At 46.4% G+C, this 20,734-nt stretch overlaps 2 protein-coding genes across 2 annotated transcripts in view; one reads left to right on the top strand and one right to left on the bottom strand.

Annotated features, from left to right (window-relative positions):
- The window catches only part of slc13a4 (solute carrier family 13 member 4), a 41,994-nt gene extending 33,404 nt beyond the window's left edge, over nucleotides 1-8,590 (top strand). Inside the window, exons 12-16 of the mRNA XM_056276995.1 lie at nucleotides 561-667; nucleotides 2,039-2,157; nucleotides 2,582-2,743; nucleotides 5,160-5,297; nucleotides 8,397-8,590. Of these exons, the coding sequence (XP_056132970.1) occupies nucleotides 561-667; nucleotides 2,039-2,157; nucleotides 2,582-2,743; nucleotides 5,160-5,297; nucleotides 8,397-8,534 (664 nt within the window). The 3' untranslated portion in view covers nucleotides 8,535-8,590. The remainder of the gene's footprint in view (nucleotides 1-560; nucleotides 668-2,038; nucleotides 2,158-2,581; nucleotides 2,744-5,159; nucleotides 5,298-8,396) is intronic.
- Nucleotides 8,591-12,709: 4,119 nt separating this feature from the next.
- LOC130110608 (cytochrome c oxidase assembly factor 6 homolog) lies at nucleotides 12,710-14,432 on the bottom strand. The gene is made up of 2 exons (XM_056277766.1): nucleotides 14,034-14,432; nucleotides 12,710-13,185 (listed from the first exon to the last, which is right to left on the bottom strand). The coding sequence occupies exons 1-2, from the start codon at nucleotides 14,175-14,177 to the stop codon at nucleotides 13,090-13,092; spliced, it is 240 nt and encodes a 79-aa protein (XP_056133741.1). The 5' UTR covers nucleotides 14,178-14,432; the 3' UTR covers nucleotides 12,710-13,089.
- Between the last annotated feature and the right edge of the window lie 6,302 nt (nucleotides 14,433-20,734).

Raw genomic sequence — 20,734 nt, 5'->3', positions numbered from 1 at the left:
GTACACATAGCGTCACAACTTTCGACCGCGAGGGCCTCTGGGTAACAAATAACAGGGCTTATCAGAAAGCCACTACCATGAATGGGTGGCGTGGCGGTCTATTCCGTTGCCTACCAACATGGGCATCGCCGGTTCGAATCCTCATGTTACCTCCGGCTTGGTCGGGCGTCCCTACAGACACAATTGGCCGTGTCTGCGGGTGGGAAGCCGGATGTGGGTATGTGTCCTGGTCACTGCACTAGCACCTCCTCTGTTCGGTTGGGGCGCCTGTTCGGAGGGAGGGGGAGCTGGGGGGAGCAGCGTGATCCTCCCATGCACTACGTCCCCCTGGTGAAACTCCTCACTGTCAGGTGAAAAGAAGCGGCTGGCGACTCCACATGTATGGGAGAAGGCCTGTGGTAGTCTGCAGCCCTCCCCGGATCAGTAGAGGGGGTGGAGCAGAGACCGGGACGGCTCAGAAGAGTGGGGTAATTGGCCGGACACAATTGGGGAGAAAGGGGGGGGGGGAGTATCTATGTTTCTTTGTGACTGTGTGTGCCCCCCCTCCCTCTCCATACTAGGAAAGGATACAGGACGGATGCAACAGTCTCTGTCCTGCTGGGATTCCTCCTCTTCCTCATCCCCGCCAGACGACCTTTCTCCCCTTCCTCTAGCGGTAAAGATAAAGGTCAGACAGTATTTTCTTGCCATCCTAGTCCAGTACTAAATTCAGCATCCAAGGTTCAAATCTCATTCTCTCTTCCAACATCCTGTTGGTCTCTGCTTTTGTTTCCTCAGTCACAATAATCCTAGAATAATCTTAACCAGCATTTCCCTGTGCAGTTATCTGCAGATAGTGTGTGACTCAGGATTGCTAATTTGGAGGGCTGGACAAATGCGATGTAATTATTAATATCAGAAAATATCAGAGGGCGGCACGGTGGCGCAGTGGTTAGCACGGTTGCCTCACAGCAAGAAGGTCCTGGGTTTGAGCCCCGGGGTAGTCCAACCTTGGGGGTCGTCCCGGGTCGTCCTCTGTGTGGAGTTTGCATGTTCTCCCCGTGTCTTTATGGGTTTCCTCCGGGTGCTCCGGTTTCCTCCCACAGTCCAAAGACATGTAGGTCAGGTGACTCGGCCGTACTAAATTGTCTCTAGGTGTGAATGTGCATGTGGGGGGGTGGGGGGCGGCCTGGTGGCCTGCCCAGGTTGTCTCCCCGCCTGCTGCCCAATGATCCCGTGACCCTGAGAGCAGGATAAGCGGTTTGGATAATGGATGGATGGAGAAAATGTCAGAAGAGAAGGCATTTTGGATGCAGGCATTGTGATATGCAAATAAATGTGGGTGTCATAGTCGTAGTAGACCCTCCATCCACGCTCTCACCACCTGTACTGGTGGACTTTACAAGTATGCCGATATTTCTGAAATGCCGAAAAAGATGTGTAGGGAAAAATGTCTGCACGTGATTCTAATCCTAATTCACAGTAATCTCAAAAGTCGTAGACGTAGTTAAACCGTAAAACCATGTTATTCTGTGAGCTGTAGTTTGATGTGTTAAAATGGAATAGTCTCTATAAACAGGCTTTTTTTACAGCAAAGTGGGGGCCAACTAGATAGCCAGGGGCAGCATTATATCTTCTTTTTGAATTTATTCAACATATCCAGGGACCATTTTACTTTACTCAACTCTGGCAAGCCTGTTTTAACCGATTTATTACCTGCCGGGGTCAAGTTTACAGGCGCGAATGCAGTGACTGGTTTATGTGCTAATGGCAAAAGTAGAAAAAGTAGACTGTGCTCATGTCAACGAATTAGCTGTACTTTGAAGGTTTAGAGCTCCCACCGTTCCGCCTCAATACAACTGGAAAACTCATTGTAACTCAGCACTGCCTCTATGTGGCCGTCATCATTATTGCAATTAAATTCAGTCGCGCAACATTTAACCCAAGCTGATGTGTGTGTGTGTGTGTGTGTGTGTGTGTGTGTGTGTGTGTGTGTGTGTGTGTGTGTGTGTGTGTGTCTGTCTGTGGGGGGGGGGGTGCGCTTGATTTGAACCCACAGATGATCCAAATGCTGATCCATTGGCTCCCATGATCACATGGAAGGACTTCCAGAGGCTGATGCCCTGGGAGATTGTCATACTGGTGGGAGGAGGCTACGCACTGGCTGCTGGCTGCAAGGTACCGTGTGTGTGTGTGTGTGTGTGTGTGTGTGTGTGTGTGTGTGTGTGTGTGTGTGTGTGTGTGTGTGTGTGTGTGTGTGTGTGTGTGTCTCGCTCTCTGTCTCTCTCTGTGAGAGACAGAAATGGGGAAAGAGGGATAAATAAAGCATTGGATGCACAGATTTTTGACAGAGGCACAACTGATAAATTACATCTGTCAAACGGTATCTATCTGTCTCCCCCCCCCCTCATGTTTTATTTGGCATTGTTGTTTAAATCTGTAGAAAGACAGACTTAACTAGGGGTAAATGTGAAATTTACCATCTCACTTCATGTTTTTATTAAATTTAACACAAGCATCTATGCAGCTCATGTATTCACAGTCCTCTGTGTGTGTGTGTGTGTGTGTGTGTGTGTGTGTGTGTGTGTCCCCATCCATGCAGGTTTCGGGGCTGTCTGTGTGGATCGGCAGACAGCTGGAGCCGATGAGCGGTCTGCCTCCCTGGGCCGTCACACTGCTGGCCTGCCTCCTTGTCTCCGCGGTAACCGAGTTCGCCTCAAACCCAGCAACCCTCACCGTCTTCCTGCCCATACTTTCCGCCCTGGTATGCCACACAGTCATGTCCATCTCCAACTAATTCATTCAGCCTCATGTTCTCTACTAAACCGTAACGCCTATACCTGTCCTGAACCGGGGGGGGGGGGGCTAAGAGTACATCTGTCACCATCTTACAATGCTGTGATGTGATTGCAAACATTCCCCAGTCAGTCCTCTGTGAATAGTACACATGACCATTGAAACTCTAGTTAATGGTCACGCCTATTTGCATATGAAACCAATCGTTGGTTTGGGTCGTTATGCCACTGTATTGTTTATAAGGGTGGGGATACCTGCAGTCAGCTGAGGCTGACGAAGTCACTTAGATGGGTGATGAAACGTTTCTCCCACTAAACGTCGGGTCCAGATGAACTGATTGACCTTTCTGTGATATACTTATCTCATGTCAGTCAGGTCACCTCAGGGATTTGGAAAATGAAATACTTGAATGGATCAGAGTTTCCATAGGCACCGTGATTGATGTTCATCTTGTTCACTGAATGGATGTGCGTGTGAGTCCAGTCTGTACCTAGACTGCACTAACATCTACCAAAGCACAGAGCACAGCTCCCCTCCAGCAGCAACATGTAAGCACACAGGTGTTAGGTGAGGTGGAGGTGGGTCAGGTCTGCAGAACAGCAGTCCCAGATACACTAATGACCTTTACATTCACTTATTTAGCAAGCTCTTTTATCCATAGTGACATATAAGCGGGTTAGCAATTAGCAGATACATTTGAGTCACCAACTGGCACGTCATAATCATGTCATAGTAGTACAATGTGAAGTAGTAGCAGTGAATTTGCTACATAATCATCCTATCATAGCCCGCAGTACATGTCATGTTGAGTACATTTACTGTAAGTGTGTCGAAGATCATTCAGGGGTGGTGAACCTCAAGAGGCGGTGAATTGATTTTGAATTTTTTTTCTAGTGGCACAAGCTGGTAGTTTGTCCCATTAGATCACCTTGACCCCTTTAGCACAAGCTGTTAGCTGTGGCCAACTTCTGCATCCTACGTACTAACAGAATGCAGATGTTAGTGTGCACACCTGGCTACCAGAGCAGAGCTTCCTGACTGACTTGCTCTGTTCATTATTTTAAACACTTATACTTTCTACTTTCTTTTACTTCGCTATATTTATTTTGACAAATTGAAAACAGAAGGTGGGAGAGATGGTCCAAAGTTCCCATCTTTGCATTTTTGTTTTTAGTCACTCATGAATTTAATATCGTTTAACTGTTACTGTTACACTCATTTCCACTGAGTGAGAAAGAGAGAGAGAGAGACGGGGTGGGTGACAAAGACAGACAGACAGACAGACAGAGACAGAGCGAGACAGACAGACAGACAGAGAGAGAGAGAGACAGGCAGACAGATAGACAGGCAGAGAAGAGAGAGCGAGACAGATAGACAGACAGACAGAGATAGAGGTCTTTCAATGTCAGCCAACCCTTCATGATTCCTCACTGTGCCAAAACCAATGTTATTCTCAGCTGTAAGACAGAGCCAAGTGTACACGCACGTGTGACCTTTAACCTCTGTCTTCCTCCTCTCTTCACATCTCTGTTCCAATTTTCCTCTCTTCATCCCTTTGTTCCTTGATTGTTAGTCTTTTATTTTTCTGTCATCTGTCTCTCCATTAATTAATAATTTTCTTCTTCCATGTCTCTCTTTTCTCTCTTCTTCCCTTCATCCATTCCTCCCTTTCTCTCACCTGTCCTCTCTATGCTGCCTTAAGCGGTCTGATCTGTCTCTGATCACACATCTTGTGGTCCAGCCGCTCTGAGCTTTAATTCATGATGTTTTCACTGGTTTAGAGATCACAAACCTTGAGAAACAGGACAAGAGGCGAGCCTTTCTGTCTGTCTGAGCCCATGACCCGTAGCCATAAAATCCTGATCTTTAGCTTCCTGGTGAACTCATTTTCCTCTGTAGTTAGTTAGCATGCTAACCAAGGGAAACATCCCTAACCTGCAACACAAATGTCTTCATTTCATTTCATTTGAGCTGAGAGATTTGGCATTCACAATTAACACAGTTGTCAATTAACATTGTCAGCTCTGGTTCAGGCTTTATAAAGAGAGCCAGGTATGAACACTTCCAGTACTGCCCTGTATGAATTCATCTCTCTCTCTCTCTCTCTCTCTCTCTCTCTCTCTCTCTCTCTCTCTCTCTCTCTCTCTCTCTCTCTCTCTCTCTCTCTCTCTCTCTCTCTCTCTCTCACTCACTCGCTCGCTGTCCCTCCCTCTCACTCACTCACTCACTCACTCACTCACTCACTCACTCATTCTTCCCCTCTTTTTCCCTCTCACTCACTCACCAACTCTTTCCCTCTCTTACTCATGCACTCCCTCTCTCACTCATGCACTCCCTCCCTCCCTCTCTCTCTCTCTCTCACACACTCTCTCTCTCCCCTGCAGTCGGAGACCCTTCAGATCAACCCCCTCCACACTCTCATCCCCTCCACCATGTGTGTGTCATTCGGGGTCATGCTGCCTGTGGGGAACCCCCCCAACGCCATCGTCTTCAGTTACGGCCATGTGCAGATCAGCGACATGGTATGAGGAACGTGCACATGCACACGTGCACGCAGTTGCATACACATACAGGCCGTACAGCCCCGTACATCTGTACCGCACACAGAATCTGCAGTGTGCATGCATACACTTGCAAACAGACACATGCTCACACAGACAAACAAAATGTGTGCCAATAAAAACACACACATATATACACCGGGTAATTTACATCACACACAGCCTGACTGCATCTGCTCTCACACCCACTGGTGCCAGACACAGCCGTGGATGCAAACACAAATACACACACACACACACACACACACACACACACACACACACACACACACACACACACACACTGTCCCTGCACCTGCAGCACTACAGAGCCTGCCTGGACAGTATGTCAAAGATCTGTTATGTAACAGGAGCTCTCCTGCATCGCACATACTGAGCGTCACATAGACACATTCATTTAGGTTTACTTTAACCCTTATTTTACCACGAGAAAGTCGACATGGAGCCCATTCCAACAGCCTGTGGGTGTACTGCACTGCAACTGCACATGCATGTTTTTAGAGAATTAGAAAAATGAATCAAAAAAGGAATAAAAAAAAAAGGGAATCATTTTTTTGAGTATCAAAAAAAGAATTGATGCAGTTCAGTTGGAGGGGAGGAGGAGATAAACCCACAGTAGTAAAATTGAATTTGTATACAGGGTGGGAGCTTTAGGAATTAAAAGATTTTAGGGTTTCTCTCTCTTTTTTAATCCCCCCCCCCCTTTCTCCCCAGTTGTATTCCACCAATCACCCTGCTCTTCCGAGCCGTCCCGGTCGCTGCTCCACCTCCTCTGCCGATCCGGGGAGGGCTGCAGACTACCACATGTCTCCTCTGATACATGTGGAGTCGCCAGCCGCTTCTTTTCGCCTGACAGCGAGGAGTTTCCCCAGGGGGACGTAGTACGTGGGAGGATCACACTATTCCCCCCCAGTTCCCCTGCACAGGCGCCCCGACCGACCAGAGGAGGCGCTAGTGCAGTGACCAGGACACATACCCACATACGGCTTCCCACCCACAGACACGGCCAATTGTGTCTGTAGGGGCACCTGACCAAGCCGGAGGTAACACGGGGATTCGAACCGGCGACCCCTGTGTTGGTAGGCACTGGAATAAACCGCTACGCTACCCAGACACCCCATGTTCTCCTTATCTTACCCACACCCTATTGTGGTTCCTACATGTACAGACTGGATGAAATACTTCATCTTTATGACTGGTGGTGCCCACATCCCAACTTAGACTATAATTGTAGAAATGTTCCTATAGATGCTCTTCTTTGCTCTTCGCTCCTGTTCTTTCCACACTGCACAGCATCTGTAGCAAGAAAGAATACCCTCCATACTCTTTAATTAAATTTCTCTTGAAGAAATAAATTTTTTTCAATCTATTTCTAGAGAGGCCCCCCTCATCTCCCCAACGCAACACAATAAGATAACCTATGGCCTTTTTGTGAGCGCTGTTTTTTCTCTAATGTGAATGTGTGGTTATACAGCTGGTAGCTTCATCTGGGAAATGTGACCAGACAAACACGCTTTTCAGCATGGCCGATAATTCCTATAATGCAGAGTATATATGTAAAACTCAGGGAATTAGTTACCGTCTTTCTGATCTTCCTTGACTGCTATTCTAACGGATTTACCAGAATCAGAAACACTTTATTTGACATTCCACTTCATGCACTTGCACGCATGAAATGAAATGAAACGAAACATCGTTTCCCCAGCCCACAGCAGTGCAACACAAAGACAACAACACATATCCAAAAACTACAAGAACTACAAGAACACATATATCCAAACTAACACATATATCTAATCTAACACATACACTACCGTTCAAAAGTTTGGGATCACCCAAACAATTTTGTGTTTTCCATGAAAAGTCACACTTATTCACCACCATATGTTGTGAAATGAATAGAAAATAGAGTCAAGACATTGACAAGGTTAGAAATAATGATTTGTATTTGAAATAAGATTTTTTTTACATCAAACTTTGCTTTCGTCAAAGAATCCTCCATTTGCAGCAATTACAGCATTGCAGACCTTTGGCATTCTAGCTGTTAATTTGTTGAGGTAATCTGGAGAAATTGCACCCCACGCTTCCAGAAGCAGCTCCCACAAGTTGGATTGGTTGGATGGGCACTTCTTTGAGCAGATTGAGTTTCTGGAGCATCACATTTGTGGGGTCAATTAAACACTCAAAATGGCCAGAAAAAGAGAACTTTCATCTGAAACTCGACAGTCTATTCTTGTTCTTAGAAATGAAGGCTATTCCATGCGAGAAATTGCTAAGAAATTGAAGATTTCCTACACCGGTGTGTACTACTCCCTTCAGAGGACAGCACAAACAGGCTCTAACAGGTACTATTTAATGAAGATGCCAGTTGGGGACCTGTGAGGCGTCTGTTTCTCAAACTAGAGACTCTAATGTACTTATCTTCTTGCTCAGTTGTGCAACGCGGCCTCCCACTTCTTTTTCTACTCTGGTTAGAGCCTGTTTGTGCTGTCCTCTGAAGGGAGTAGTACACACCGGTGTAGGAAATCTTCAATTTCTTAGCAATTTCTCGCATGGAATAGCCTTCATTTCTAAGAACAAGAATAGACTGTCGAGTTTCAGATGAAAGTTCTCTTTTTCTGGCCATTTTGAGCGTTTAATTGACCCCACAAATGTGATGCTCCAGAAACTCAATCTGCTCAAAGAAGTGCCCATCCAACCAATCCAACTTGTGGGAGCTGCTTCTGGAAGCGTGGGGTGCAATTTCTCCAGATTACCTCAACAAATTAACAGCTAGAATGCCAAAGGTCTGCAATGCTGTAATTGCTGCAAATGGAGGATTCTTTGACGAAAGCAAAGTTTGATGTAAAAAAAATCTTATTTCAAATACAAATCATTATTTCTAACCTTGTCAATGTCTTGACTCTATTTTCTATTCATTTCACAACATATGGTGGTGAATAAGTGTGACTTTTCATGGAAAACACAAAATTGTTTGGGTGATCCCAAACTTTTGAACGGTAGTGTATATATATAAAAAACTTCAATTCTTTAATGTTAAGGATGTCCTCCTCTCTCCAGGTGAAAGCTGGTTTCGGGGTGAACCTGATTGGCGTGGCGGTGGTGATGATGGCCATTACCACGTGGGGGGTCCCGCTCTTCAACCTCACCGAGTTCCCCGCTTGGGCCTTGGCCAGGAACGTCACCGCGGGCTTATAACCTGCCGGAAGGCCGATGGCGAGCAGGGAGGAAACCGTCACCAAAAGATAGACACACAAATAGAGAGAGAGAGAGAGAGAACGTGCTTTTATTGTGGAGAGATGACACAAGTGTTGAATTTAGTGTCTGGAGGTAAACGTCCACAGTAAGGCCTTACGTAGATCCATTTCCTGTAGGCGGGACATGAAATGCGAGGGAAAAATTGGGGAGGGAATGAAGGAGGGAATGAGGAAATTGGAGTGATTAATTTCATGTTGTATAGGTATAAGAATAAGAGTTAAACTTTGACAGGAGTGTGTATATATATATATATATGTATATATATATACACACACATTTAGAGGTGACTCCATATTTTCTGTGTTGTCCGTTGTGCCCAGTTTCTGCATGTGTGGATCTGGTTGTGTGGTTGATTTAATTGTACATGATAAAAAGTCAAATTAATAGTTAAGTCACGGAAAGGCTTCCCCTTAACTGCCAATGGTAGGAGCTTCGACTTCACCGAAAAGTAGATTTATGTAGACTATCGCCTCTGAACTTTTTCAGCATTGCCAGACCAAAAGAGCGCATCTAACAGCATCTGGATTAGGAAAAGATTTGTGGAATGCAGTGGTACATACCCAGTCATCACAAAATGATGCCAGAAATAAGCTTCTAAGCCATCGTAAAGGGTCCACCTTTGGCTGCATGGTAGCTTAGCCGATGCTGCACTTTGCCACATCCCAAAGAGGAGTTGTTAGTTGTTTGGAAACAAAACAAGCGTTGCTCTCTTTTTATCCACCACAAGACATCAGGAGTGTCTGGAAGCTCTGTGCTTGACTTTTGCAGAACAACCTACGAATTCGGTTCCGCTGTGTTCACAATTAATGCGGCATAAACGCTTAAAGGGGGACTCTACAATGACTACCAAAGTAAACCATGAATGGCTGCAACCCGTGGGAGGCTTTCAGATCGAACCAGACTGCTTTAGGATTCTCAGAAGGAAGTTTCAGAGTGGACTGTGGATGTGTCTGACAGGCAGCGATGGATGATGAATGGTTCAGCAGCCAGGCCCTAAAATAATTCAAACAGCAAGAGGTAGTTTTACCACGGGAGAGAATGCTTTCTTTGGGTTGGGATTGGTAAATTGTACATACACCATTTGGTGATTGATTTTATCCAAAGTGCGATGCAGCACCACAAGTGAGTCCATCGTTAGCCTGGGTGGTCCCTGCAGAGGCCAAAACCCTGATGCCGAGCGCCGTAGTGCCGTCTGCAAACCGGGAATCAAACCAGTAACCTTGGCAGTAGTCTCTTGTCACCCTTCACCTTCCGTCGTCAGCACAGGGTGTTTAAGTGACAAATGCTTCAAATGGACTCTTGTAACTGCTGGACCGTGTAGCGGCTTTGGCTACGGCATGCTGCCACCATTAATAAGGCTTCTGTTTCACTTTTTACACTTTCCTTCACTGCACAGTGTAGTGCTGTGCATGCTTCATAGTTTAGGTTGACAGCTTGCACATGTAGTGTGTGTTTTCCATATATTTTACGTGTTTGACTAATCTTTAAACCGGGTTGTGTGCTTCATCTGAAGTGGATGCTGATGTCAGACGCTGTGTGCAGACGGATGAAGCTCTTTTCTTTGCTCATCACTTCTGTCATGACCTTGCAAGCGTTGAAGAATCTGAGATTTTTTTTTTGTTGCTAGAGTCACACCTCTAGTTTTAAGTTAATTTATTTGAGTAAGGCGCGTTTGAATTCGGCTAACCAGTTGGGACAGCCGCCTCACAGAGGGAAGCGTGAACGACACTTTTAACACGAGCAAAACCTAATGAGGGAGCCAAAAGAAAGGCAAAATGGTGGCACGGAGTCACAGTTAAAGTGGTTTGGGAACCGGCGTGTGACCCCGAAGAGAGGAAAATATCACAAGAGCCCGAGTTTAGCTGACTTCCTTCTCCTGCTTTCCATTTTTACTTTGGAGGACAGAAAACTGGGGGGGGGGGGGGATCTCACAGACCTGCCGAGGGCGAGTCTGTTTTGAGAGGAGAGGCCAAAGCGTCCCATAGAGACAGTGAGAGAAATCCAACCGGAGCGAGAGAGAGTGAGCGATGGATGGATGGAGGTGAAGGAGGTGAAAGAAAGAAAGAGCACCATGAATAGAGAGACGGACTACAGGGTGACGTAGTTTGTCCAGTCTGTCAGATGACGACGGACGTTCCCGTGAAGACCGAGGGAGACAGAACATCCAACGTACTGTGGGACTATGAATTATTATATGCTTTATATTTTTACACAAATCAAAAAGCAGTTTTGTGCCTTTTTTATATGACATCATCGTAAGGATGTAGGCCTTAATTTAGGACAGAATCTGAAGCCTACTTTTTTTAATTTATTCAGTTACGAGCAATTTTTCATATTTCTTGTCGTTTAGGTGACCTTTGACACAAGGCGCCACAGAACTTTGTAAATACATGCAGGTTTGTAATATAATGTGCCCTCATGTTTCAAATGAGCTGTAGTAGTCATAAATTTGTGTGTTTACCTTTGTTTCACTCATATCCAACCCACCCATAGACTAGTTAGGATCATGATGAAAACTTGGAAAAAAATGATAAAATAAAAACATACTGTAACATCGACTGGCTTTGCTAATTTATCCAATCAAAATCACATCACAAGAGATTTTCCTTTTCTGGCTGTCGTTTGACTAAATATACAACATAAATATTCATAAATATATAACATCCATAAATATATTCATAAATATATAACATCCATAAATATAAGTATTCATAAATATATAACATTCTTTATATGCCAGGTTTCAATGGACTGATCGAATCGGTCAAGATCAGCACATGAATCACAGTTCTGAATGTGGTTATTAATTTAAAATGTTCCCTTCGATGGTCCATGTTGCTCTAGACCAGTGTTTCTCAAACCTCTCCTGGCGGACCACTTGTCCTGCATGTTTTAGATCTCTCCCTACTCCAACACAGCTGATTTAATTGATCTGTTTTGTTATTAGGCAGCTTCAGGAGCTCATAACGAGTTGATCATTTGAATCAGCTGTGTTGGAGCAGGGAGAGATCTAAAACATGCAGGACAAATGGTCCGCCAGGAGAGGTTTGAGAAACGCTGCTCTAGACAGTGTGTGTCAGCCGGGCTTTTGTTTGGAGGTTACTACAGTCCCGCGGCGGGTGAGAAGAGCTGAGGAACGTGATGGGAAGCAGACACAGCATCAACACAAGGTGATGTGTTTGCAACCAGAAACCAAAAACAACCTTAAAATGGCAGGGACGGCATGCCAGACAACGTGAGTGCACATTTGTGTGCTTTTCTGGGGGATGACCAAGATTTCCCAACACGCAACTGTACATAAGTTGTTTTTTGTGTGCATGCAAACACCTAAACACCAAAATATCATCCTAATTTTAGTGTGGGCGACTATGCAGGCAGCACTTTGCAGTTTCGAGGTTCCCACGCCTCCGGGGAAACCTAGGAATTTATAAACTAGTTTTCCAGTCATGGAGAACACCTGGAAAACGATAATATTGATGTCCTCAGACGTCCTGGAAATATCGAGGTCATGGAGAGTTGTGAAGTTAGGTTACGAAATCCTGGAAAGCCTATTTGACCCTCTGACATGGTAGCTCTTAGGTGTGATTTATAGCAGAGGTGGAACATCTTTTTATAACTATTTCAGCTGCCGAGATTGCACAGCACCCTGTGATGGACTGACGGCCTGTCCAGGGTGTCTCCCCGCCTGCCGCACAGTGACTGCTGGGACAGGCTCCAGCATCCCCTGATTAGGATAAGTGGTTTGGATAATGGATGGATGGATTTTAGTGTGCATGTCTTGTGGTACTCAGTAGCACATCTCAGCGACACCTTACATTGATGTGTTAACGTGTGTGTGTGTGTGTGTGTGTGTCATGGACATGTTGGCCAAATGTAGAGGTGGGGGACATGTTGCTGCTAATTTTCTTAACCAAATGACCACAGATCCAGTGGACCACAGTTGTAATTAACTCACTGACACTAGGCTCCAGCATCCCCGCACGCTGAGAGCAGGATAAAGCAGTTTGGAGAATGAATGGATGGAGTGATGATCTCCGCCCCGCTTCACTCTCAAACCAGAAGGCGCTGCTCTCATAAAACGTCCCAGACAGACACAATCCAGCAAAGCCAAGAACGGAGACTATTTACCAGGTCAACAGTACTGCTCTCTAGTTCTTCTTCATGTATGTTGTTTATTTCTTATTTGTGCACATTGTGTTCTTCCATCTTATCAAAACACAACGGCAGTCTTTTTTTAAAATATTTTTCAGCTGTTGAAGTTATTTTGCTTGTATATTTCGACAGTGTGCAAATAAATGAGATGCTGTCTCACCGCCCAGGATTTACATGAAGGCTGTAAGTATTGTGCCCCCTTTTAAAACGTTCGTCTGTCAGGAAAGATGAAACATGACCATCTCACAAACCAGCAGCTCATGACCTCAAAGTCCGACACGTCCAAGAAGGTGCAAATGTTTTTGCTACTGTCCACAGTCTTTTATTGTCCACTGTCCAGTGGTCAAGATGTCTGAGGGCCTTCAGCAGGTTTGAATCCCTCCGTCTGCATCTTTTCCTTGAACTTCAGGTAGTCTCTCCGCTTGGCGAAATATTTCACCTGCCAGGGAAGATGTGAGGAACATTCCTGTTAGCACGGCATTCAGCTGATGCTCAGCTGCAGCACAACAGAACAGTCAGTGGCAGGACAAAGTGGGAATCGGTTGCTGCTAGTTGTTTTATTTGGTAAATGCATGGTGAACCAGACACGTGCTGTATGTACCAGCTGGCTCTATCAGTTTGGAGATGGTTAAAAAAGGGGCCATACTGGTGGTTTCTGCACGTTTTAGCCCATCAGCTACAAACCGAGCATGGTCCAAAGGATATTATATTATTATTTTTTACATTTCCAATTAATTACCCAGTTTCCCTATTGTGCTTGACTCGAAAGTGCAGGTGATGACGCCACCTCGAAACAAATCTCCGGGACTCCGGCTGACGTTCAGGTTGCCATGACAAAGTCAGCCGCGTTTGAATTTGGTTTGCGCAACTCATATATATATATACCAGGGACTAGTTTCTGGCGGAGACATACGTCCTATTTTGCGGGCATCGCCAAAGGTGTCGCGATAGACCGGACAACCTCTCGGATCAATCCGACCTTTGACCGCCTATCAAGCTGGCGTCCCTCCCGGCCTGAAGCAAGCGGAGACCAGTGGCTGCCTGCAAGGTAGGAAAGACTGGAACACGGTCGGGGGGGGGTGTGTGTAATGTAAGCTAGAGTACGCAAGGTTTGGGTAGAAACACGTAAACCATGTGGCCTTATAATTCATGTCGTCACCTACACGGCGTTTCATAGAGCCGCTCGTTCGGTCGGAAAGCCGAGAGGTGTCCGCCTCGAGTGTGTGTGGGGAGAAGGAGGTCACGTCAAAGCTCCCCCACATCTAAAAACAGACAAGTTTCACCTACCCACTGAGCCGGGCACCGGGATTCAAACTCCTCCTGGAGCTTCTGGCAGGAAGACAGCTGGTCGCCGTTGTCGTCCAGACACTTCCAAAGCTCGTCCCGGGCCCCCCAGCACGCTCTCCTCTCGGCCGAGTTCGGGGCCGTCATTCCTGCTTCGGACGCCCGCTAGAGCCAGGCGAGGCTAAGCTAACCCGTTAGCGGACGCTAATAAGCAGCTAACGCTCTTCGTGTCGTCAGCTGCCCGGTGATCCCCGAACGTCGAGTCGGTCCGATTCGTTGGCGTTACTCCAGCAAAAGCGGCGGGACCAAATAACCGAGTTTTACGCGAAATACAAATCATTCACGTTCTGTCACTCGTCCGCCGGAACGGGGGAAGGACGCGCAAACCGCGGCGGGCGTCGCTTCCTGATGACGTCTATTGAACGCCCCCAACCAATTCTGGGTGCGATTGCAAGTATTCACCACTTGATGGCGGTGTGGGTTCGTTATAATTTATTACAATACGTTTCTTCTTTCTTAAAACATGATCTTTTATGGTGCCTTTGAACGTAATATATTCAATCAATCAAGTTGCGTTTTCTGTAGCGCTTTTCTGGTAATGTCTTGTCTTGCCTGGACCCTGAGTCTGAAATAAATAAAGCTTGAATGAATGAATAATATAGTATCTTATCTTTAACCGCAAGCTAGTTTAAAGGGGCTTTAGAATCAACAGCAGAGGTTGAACATTAAGGAAGATTGACGAGCATCTACTCATATAGTTTCACAATGTGTGTGTGTGTGTGTGTGTGTAGATAGCGGGACCGAAAACTAAAGCACTTATGATCCTAATTCTTTTTGGAGGTGGTAGGTATTGTCTCAGGGAGTAAGGGGAAAATCCCAGAAAATTAAAATTATGCATAATTATGCATAAACATGCAAAATATTAATTTTTCTAAAAATGGCTAAAAACCACTTTTCTCGGCATTTCAGATGATTCTGAGCATCTTTGATTTTTTTCACCTATATAAAACATTTTTTCTGGGACTTAGAAATGTTTTGGCATTATGCAAAATATATATGCATTTTTGCAAAAATGCACTTATGATCCTAATGTTTTTTGGAGGTGGTAGGTATTGTTCCAGAGAGGGCCAGAAAAATAGCAGAAAATTAAAATAATTATAATAATTATGCATAATTATGCAAAATGTGCATTTTCTAAAAATGGCTAAAAACCACTTTTCCCCGCATTTCAGGTGATTCTGAGCATTTGGGGGAGGGAGTTGGAGTGGGGGGGGTTTAGGGGCAGGGGGAGGGCGGTTAGCTGGCAGGATGGAGAGGAGGGAGATTTAGACGGGTGGAGAACCAAACCGCTACATTGTAGCAGGGTTCTTCTAGTGTAAGATAATAAAAGTGAAATATCGAGACACAGACATGAATGTGGAAATGAAACAATTAATGAAATGACGATCAAGTAAGAGGCAGTGCAAGTGAAAAGATAAAAGGCAGTTTTCATCTAAAGTGGAAGATGTTGTCAGGATGTCCATAATAGTTTAGATTGAAAACTGGGTGGCATTGCTCTTTTTATATAACTCGGATAAAACAATAACTCATATGTTTCAGGAATGGACACCGTGGAATCCTATGGAATGACTGAAGTAACTTTATAAATTACAAAATGGAGGGTTGCCTACAAGTGAGTGTTGCAAATGTTTTATGTGATGCAAATTAAAATAACCAGTTAGGCTCAGACTAAATACCCGTTACCTGCCTCCTTTTAATTCTGATTAAATTCCACATTCACGCCAGCAAGTTTGCAAAGCAGAAACCCAACATTAAATATTAACGTGTTTCTCTGAACCTTACCAGGGTCGGGTCAAACACAGGAAGAAGCCGAAAGCTGTCAGAACCAAATTGATAATTGAAGAACTGGCTGTTCGGTTTTACTTTTGTAATCAGAGCATGCTGTAGTTTACAATACATATTTTGTGAATTGTAAAGTTTGTGTGTTCTCATATGGACCATGAGTCCCCATGGGCGGCAAGGTGACCCAGTGGTTAGCGCTGTCGCCTCACAGCAAGAAGGTCCTGGGTTTGAACCCCGGGGTTGTCCAACCTTGGGGGTCGTCCCGGGTCGTCCTCTGTGTGGAGTTTGCACGTTCTCCCCGTGTCTGCGGCGGGTTTTCTCCGGGTTCTCCGGTTTCCTCCCACCATCAAAAAGACATGCGTGTTAGGGTTCGTACTCCTGTCTGTGCCCCTGAGCAAGGCATGGCAAGACGAACTGGAGTTGGCCCCTGGGTGCTGCACGGCGGCCGCCCACGGCTCCTAGCTCCCCAGCTGGGATGGGTTACATGCAGAGAGGGATTTCCCCACGGGGATCAATAAAGTATCTCAAAATCAGGAAATCCAGCGGGCACCAGGGGTCCCCGAGTGGTTTGATGAGGATGAAGACGAAGTGATCCTATGGCCTCCACAGTCACCAGATCTCAACCCCACCTGGGCACCGATGGGAGATTTTGGACCGACGTGTCGGACAGCACTCTCCACCACCACCACCACCACCATCGAAACGCCAGATGAGGGGATATGTTTTGGAAGACCGCTGCTCCGTCCCCCCAGTGGCGTTCAGAGACTTGTAGAGTCCAGGACAAGGAGCAGCGAGGATGCTCTGGAGGCTCGTGGTGAGACCCCCACCACCTTACCAAGACACGTCTGCTACGCCTGTGCGTGGTGTACACTCAACGCTCCACCCGGTCTCAGCACCCGTGTACTGCCCGGGGGTTGTGTTTTCAGGGGGCTCACGTTGATAATTGAGGGCTTGTAGGAACTGAGGAGTCTGGTGGCTCTTGTGACCTTTAACCCCACGACACTAGCTGTTGCCCGGCAACCCAACAAGTCCGACTGTGATGGTTCCCTCTTCTCTTCCGGCCGTCCGGGACAGGGGAGGCATTCTCTAGTTCGGTGTTCGTTAACGATGCAAATCCTGCTCACGTATTGAGTCACATCTCGGGGCTCTGGGGAGTCGGGCCGAGGCCCTGCCAGAGGTAACGGTGAGGAGGGATTAGACTATCACCTGGTGGGAAGATGTCCCAGGCCGTGTGTGTGTGTGCGTGTGTGTGTGCGTGTGTGCGTGTGTGTGTGGTTGCAGATGGGGTGTCTGCTGGCGATGAGTCGGTTCCAGATTTTTCCTTTCGCACACGTTTTATTCTACTTTTTTAACTTTATTCAACGAGGCCAGCCAGCGAAGTCCCTGCATTTTACTACGTCACATCCGGTCCTGTCATGCGCTCTCCTCCATGGCGGGCGGACCGGATGTGTTAGCTTCATGCTACCTGTTGTATTTGCGCAGCATAGCTCGTGTGTATTTTGCCGTTGTTATTATAATAGCGCCACCCTGTGGTGACGGTACGGTGCAGTGAGGATACGAATATTTTGCTGCCAGAACACGAAGCCGTGGTACAGTCTGACTGGACCCCCCCCCCACCCCCACCCCCAAAAAACGTGTTTTAACCGAGAGCTCAGGAGCCCAAGCTAACCTGCCAAGCTAACCTCCCAAGCTAACCTGCCAAGCTAACCTCCCAAGCTAACCTGCCAAGCTACCTCCCAAGCTAACCTGCCAAGCTAACCTGCCAAGCTAACCTCCCAAGCTAACCTTTAGCATGCTCGCAAGCTAAATGCCCAATCACATTTACACACAGAGACATGTTTCACTATCCCTGTGTGGACCCCTCACTGACTACATTCATTTGCTAGCCCTTAACCCTAACCTTCCCCACACAAACTACACGCCTAACCCTAACTCTTACCCTAACCCTAACCCTTACCCTAATCCTTACCCTATCCTTAACCTAACCTAACCCCAACCCTAACCCAACCCTAACCCTAATCCTTACCCTATCCTTAACCTAACCCTAACCCTTACCCTAAGCTTAACCTAACCCTTACCCTAACCTTAACCTAACCCTTACCCTTACCCTAAGCCTAACCTTAACCTAACCCTTACCCTAAGCTTAACCTAACCCTAACCCTTACCCTAACCTTACCCACACAAACTACATGCCTAACCCTAACCCTTACCCTAACCCTTACCCTATCCTTAACCTAACCTAACCCTTACCCTATGCTTAACCTAACCCTTACCCTAACCTAACCCTAACCCTTACCCTAACCTTAACCTAACCCTTACCCCAACCTTAACCTAACCCTAATTGTAACCGTACCCCTAAAACCAACTCCTAACCCTAAAATAGACCCTTTTCCTTGTGCGGACCTCTGAAATGTCCACACAAGGTTGGTGCTGTCAGGTTTTGCTACCCTAATGAGGACATTTGGTCCACACAAGGATAGCTAAACATGTGTGCACACACACACACACACACACACACACACACACACACACCAGCAGGCAGCTCTTTCTGGTTTAGAGACAGCTTGACTGCAATAGAAGATGACAACCGAACAGTAAAGCATTACTCTGTTCACCGTGACGTCACGTGCCATGGTCTCGGTTTGCTGATTTCTGGCTGCCGGTGGAGAGTGGCCTTGTGTTCCTAAATACCGAGGAGGCCGTCGTCAATGGCAACCCATCCATCTTTGAAACCCAGTGAGGTTTCATTGCTGTTGTTGTAAATACAGATTTCCTTCTGTCCTGCAGTTTGATCCACTTACATAATCCAGTCTTATAGCCTGAGAGGCAGACACACACACACACACACACACACACACACACACACACACACACACAAACGCTCATGCACAGTTTAACTTGCATTCTATGTCCCTCTGTCCCAAACACACACAAGTTTTAGTACATACGTGCACAATAACACACACAGACACACACATTCACTGTCAGGATCAATGCATTTGTGTAACCCTCGCAAACATGGATACACAAACGAACAAAAATTCACACGCTCATACTTACATTAGCATAAGTGTATCTACGCGAGCATGATCACATTCATGTATGCACACACACACACACACACACACACTCAGTCATATAATTCAGGATTAGCTGATGTGAACATCATTCAAAAAAGGAACACACACACACAGAACTTACATTGTAGTATTGTAGAGAGTGTGTGGGTGTGTGTGGTGTAGATCGCACTCATACGCGGTTGTGTTGCTTCGTGGCAGGTATTGACTACCGTTGGCAACACACACATGCACACACACACACAAACAAATATCGACCAGAGTTGGGTATCCAGGATGCTGACCTCGAGTTGCCATGGCTGGATGTCAATAACACTGTCACTCGGAAACTGCATCCACTGTCATGGCAACGGGGTTCAGACCTGGGAGAGGAGGTTGCAGCAGTGGCTCCACACGTGCACGTGAGCAAACAAAAAATGCACGTCTTGACACGCTGCACGAGAGCGTTAAGCAGACGGGGGAGGAAACTTTCAGCCGTGTTCATCGTTTCATCGCCGTGTGAGATTTGTTGTTTTCTCTCTCGTCATCTGTGCCTTCTGCCTTTGCACAAAGCCCCTCGTTTTCGAAGTATCCCCGGCTCTGCTTATGCTTCGCTGAAACTTGGCCTCCAGCCGAAAACCGCTGGACGCTCCACTGCCCGAATTTCCCGCTCGACAAAACGCTGCATGTGTGCATGTATGGAGAGGGATGTGTGGTCCCTCGTCTACTGTCTGTGGCTGCCGTCTGAATGTCAGGCCCTGATGGCCTGTGTGTTTTATTTGCAAAGAAAGATTTTACATGCCAGGAATCCAAGACGGCCTTGGCCTGCAGGCGACGTGGAGGAGGGCTGTTGCTGCACGTTTGTGGCGTCTCAGTTTACTGTTTGTCATCGGTTGGAGCACTGGGCACCACATTTACTGTTGCTGTTAGTCTGGACTGTCAATTGTATATATGAGGAATGAAATGGAGAAGAGGGGAATTGTTATTCTTCACGTGGCTAATCCTGTCTAGCGGGGCGTCCGGGTAGCGTAGCGGTTTATTCCGTTCCCTACCAACACGGGGATCGCCGGTTCGAACCCCCATGTTACCTGTGGCTTGGTCGGGCGTTCATTCATTCCCCTTCTCCCTGTTCACTCATCCCTCTGTCAGTAAAGGGTATTAACGGCTAGCTCCAGGAAGACAGACGGAGCAGCAGGGAGGCTCTGACATAGCTGCAGGTTGCACCAGCCGCCGGAGTGTAAAGTGAGACACGGTGATTGTGATTTGTGTGCTAAGATACGTATGTATGCTTTCGAATCTTTGTAAGTTTTAACAGCATGAATGGCTTCGGTTGTTTTATCTAAGGCTAGTGTTTGCACACGTGTCCTTATTTAAAGTGTCTTTATTGTAATGTCTGGTTTAATATATGCTACATCATCCGCGTAGGCAGAGAGTTTACGTGCGTGCTGCAACCAGGAAAAGTGACTCCAGACAACTCGCACCTCAATTCACGCAGCAGGGGCTCAATGGCCAAAGAATACAACATTCCAGACAAAGAGCATCCCTGCCTAGTTCCCGTTTGGACCTTAAAAGGAGCACTCAAACCACCGTTAATTTTAAGCACACTCTCAATGTCACTGTACAGAACCTGGTTTGCCACAAGTGCGGGTGTTCAACCCTGTCAAAAGCCTTTCCCGGATCTATGGAAATCGGACCAGTTTCAACCCCCAATGAACTAGAGAGTTCCAAAACAGCCCTGATTAAAGTTTCTTGCAAAACACATATTTACTTAAAATCCCCCGGTTCAAACACAGCAGCTCTTTTCGT

This window comes from Lampris incognitus, chromosome 3, assembly GCF_029633865.1.
Source record: "Lampris incognitus isolate fLamInc1 chromosome 3, fLamInc1.hap2, whole genome shotgun sequence".
Taxonomy (NCBI): Eukaryota; Metazoa; Chordata; class Actinopteri; order Lampriformes; family Lampridae; genus Lampris; species Lampris incognitus.
This window is presented reverse-complemented; position numbering and strand designations above follow the sequence as displayed.